The 3,881-nt window shown below is 32.9% G+C and overlaps 1 protein-coding gene across 1 annotated transcript; it reads right to left on the bottom strand.

The window, feature by feature from the left end:
* Positions 1-349: 349 nt before the first annotated feature.
* LOC110444610 (protein 4.1-like) lies at positions 350-2,686 on the bottom strand (the record flags this gene model as incomplete). The annotated part of the gene is made up of 5 exons (XM_021488976.1): positions 350-518; positions 969-1,148; positions 1,763-1,807; positions 2,093-2,168; positions 2,644-2,686. Coding segments are annotated over 5 exons (498 nt in total), but the record flags the coding sequence as incomplete, so codon positions are not given.
* Between the last annotated feature and the right edge of the window lie 1,195 nt (positions 2,687-3,881).

The following is a 3,881-nucleotide window of genomic DNA, read 5'->3' as shown; positions in this document are numbered from 1 at the left end:
GAAGCTGCAGACGGCTTGGGCTTATCAATAAAGCTGCAGACGGCTAAGGCTTTATCCTAACAGTTTACACAGCCATTGACTTTGTGGTAATCTATTATGCATAGAGCTAATAACAACCTCCAGTTGTATACATGTATTATTGATTTACAAAGGAAATCTAGGCAGCACTGCAGTACAGCTGTAATGGCTATGTTCTCTGTGATTCGTTGTCTCGCGCAAGTCTAAACCTGTTACACAAGGATTAGTATGTTTCATTACAATAAGATTACATTCTAACCACAACCTTGTGTTGCTGAGGAGGAAAACATTATTCAATATTATATATACATATCATTATAGATGAGAAACTATAAAGACATTATCATTAAATAAACGAGGATTTTAAAAACATTTGATTTTTTGAGAATATTTGACCTTTAGATTTGTATACCTTAGCATCGTGCAGCTCCACACCAAACATACTAAGTTTCTTAGCATTTTCTAAGAAACGAAGTTCAGCCTCCTCTGGTGTCTGTCCCCTGTGAACACATCATCAGACATTTACCCCACAAATAAGTTTTTTAATCTTATTTTACATCTCAAAATATAAATATGGATGTTTGACAAGAGCAACACCTGTTAACAGTTTAAACAAAAGGCCCAGAAGGTCTGTATAGCTCACCTGTACCTGTATGTGCTGGTAGATCCCTATATACCCTTAATATTTCGCATTAACATAACTGTTATCTTATCTTATCTTATTAAAATAGCTGTACTATAAACATGCCGGCAATTTTATTGATATGAGTGAAACAATATCTTTAAAATAAAAATAATGCTGACAAAGACATCTCCACTATGAGCAAAACCCAGGGCTACAGATAACTTATTATTTCTTACCATTCCGTTAAAATTTGAAAAATTAAAATGAACTGCTAGGTGGCTCTAAAATAATGAAACTATAACTAGGAAGGTAAGAAATGACCTACTTGTGTGTTTTATGTAGATCGCAAATCTTCTTTAGCAGTTCCCTGTCTTGGTGAGGAGCAAACTGGATCTTTCTGATATAGTCCAAACCACGACCAAACTCCTCCACATCGTAGTCGCCGAGCTCTGATTGGACGGTGTACGACCCCAGCAAGGTGTACGTCACAAATGAGCATGGCAGTCTGTGATGACAAAAACATTGAACAGTTAACCCCCTAACTCAAACCCATGGGTTCAAGATAAATAAAGTTCAAGGAACACATGGTATTGATGAATTCAAGGTTGTTCTGAGATTGCCATATATCAATCTGTTAAACTAAGATGAACAATGGTTTTACATTAAAAAAGGAAACACAATAAAAAGTAATTGATTTATCATTGTAAAACGTAAAAACTGTGCAGTAAAATGACGTCTGTATATAACGAAAAGAAACAATAAAAACACTGCTTTCGACATGAAGGAACAACAGGTATTAAAGGAATAACAGAGTCATCTAAGAAAACGTAAGGATATGGTCAGGACCAAGCAAAAATGTTTGATGAACGAAGGTAACTGAGTAATGTGTGGTCGGGGGAGTGATATTTACTGTAATAACAACATGAATGTGTTTATCTTGTATACACTACAGGGTACTGTACCTCTGCCAATTCACTTCTCTATTATTATCAATGATAACATCTAGCTATGTCATAAACATTTGTCTTTACTTTGTATAATTGTCATAATAATTGTGATGTACAGCACTGTACGTCCCCATCCAATCCAGTCGGACACAACTTGAGTAATAATACTTACTTTTCGCTGACGATATCCCTCCTTATTTGAAGACACAATTGATATCTGCAGAAAACAATACAACACTATAATCATGTATACTATTACACTTTATATATAATTCTACAAAATGCACACTGACCTTCACCTCATCCAGTTACAGAAATGTATTACAGGTTTTATTAACAATCTTAAGGCAGATAAAAAAGAAACAAATCTCAACAGAAACTTGAAAGGAAAAATTAAAATAAAAACCATACCAACCTCTATCAATAATTATAATATTGTATTGTATAATTTTCTTTACACCACTTTAATATTTTGACACCTTTTCATGAGTTCTTTACTGACCTGGTAATGTCCTCATGAAGTTGCTGGGGGTCTGGAGGATAAAATTTTACTTCAAAGTTGAACTCCCAAGGACCACCTGGAAAAAAAAGAAGACTATTTGTAAGCAACATAAAATACATACGGTAGTACATGTAGTTAAATGTGAAGCAGAAATGTAATATTGGGCAAATATGGATTTTTCTCAGTACACAGTATTCAATCAGGTTAAGTTAAAGTGATCATGACTGCACTCATTGTCAAGTTCATCACCTGGGCCCATATACCATATACATGTATATGTATTTGGGATGCCATGTAATTCTGTGATATTAAATACAGCCATTGAAATTTGTGAAAGCAAGGTAAAAAATCTTTATCTTCTCACCTTTCAAATGTGGATGGTTAATTTAGTAATTGGAGAAAAATCCTAACATACACTCTAAATAAATACTGATTTAAAGCCATGATTTGCATTTAGTAGAACGTTGCTCATAAAATATTTGTTAATTTGTGATTAAATTTTGTGTTTACATGGACAAATTGTTATAAATATAGATTATACAAGTACTTACTCTTGATCTGTTTGGACAGCTTCTTCAATGTGTTAACCCAATTCTGTAAGTAAAAGTATACATGCCAACATTTAAGAAATCAGTGATTACATTTTGTAGGACTATCAGTGTTTTTTAACATTCTTTTAATGAGAAAATATATTGAGGACTTCTGACAAGTTCTATGTTTATTTTCAAATGAAATCATGAGCAGATCTAGATCAGATAGATATCATTACATAATATTTTATATATATATTTATAATAGTTCTACCTGTGTCAACCATCTTTGTTACTACATACTTTTTGTCATGAGGTCAATAGTTAGGTCAATATATTTTTTTATAATTTTTAAAAATAGTGTATCTACTATGTTGTCAAGAAATAACTTTAGTAACCATAACAACACTTTGCTTGTCTCTTGTAGATTGATCACTTGTTTCATTTGCTTGTATGATTGATCACTTTTTAAAGCGAAATTGTTGTCAGAGAATATTTTTGGTAACTAGAACAACGAAGCTAGTCTCTGATTGATCACCATCTAATGCCAAATGGTTGCCAGGGAATAATTTCAGTAACTACAGCAACAAAGCTTGTCTCTGATTAATCCCCCTCTACAAGCTTCCAAAGATCCTCTTACCTGGCCAGACATCTACATAAACCCAATACCAGTGTATAACAGTATCACTGGTCATGCAGCTCAAAATTGCCATATCAGGTAAAGCCTACACATAAAATATTAGCAGGGTGAGAAAAAAGAATTGTGGAAATAGATTTATTCCTCCTCCAATTAATAATTTCATAGATACAATATACATGTACAAAATGTACGTATATGTATGTTTTCAGAATAACTAACGATGGTATGACAGTATGAGAACTTTTCGGCTTTTTATAATTTATCTGACATGTTATTTGTAAACCTACTTTACTGGGAAGTAACTAACATACTATTTATTTCAAATTAAATTTGGTAAATTTAATATATACTGCCTATTTATGTCCTCAACATCCACCAAACCTATAATAGATTTGATGTAGATGAGAACATATCTCTTTTGTCTACACATTCATTAACTAGTCCATATCGAAACAGACAAAATGTTTGTATTTTATGAATGTCATAGTCAACGTCTGACACAACTTGATTGTCTACAGTCTATTAGTCTCGGCTGAGGATACAACATGATAAATCAACCTACAGCTAATTCTGTCAATACCGTAAAAACCCATGTAATTTGCGCACTTTTTTTTCAGAA

This window comes from Mizuhopecten yessoensis, unplaced genomic scaffold, assembly GCF_002113885.1.
Source record: "Mizuhopecten yessoensis strain PY_sf001 unplaced genomic scaffold, ASM211388v2 hete_36151440, whole genome shotgun sequence".
Taxonomy (NCBI): Eukaryota; Metazoa; Mollusca; class Bivalvia; order Pectinida; family Pectinidae; genus Mizuhopecten; species Mizuhopecten yessoensis.
The sequence above is the reverse complement of the archived record's forward strand: the minus strand, read 5'-3'. Positions and strand labels throughout refer to the sequence as shown.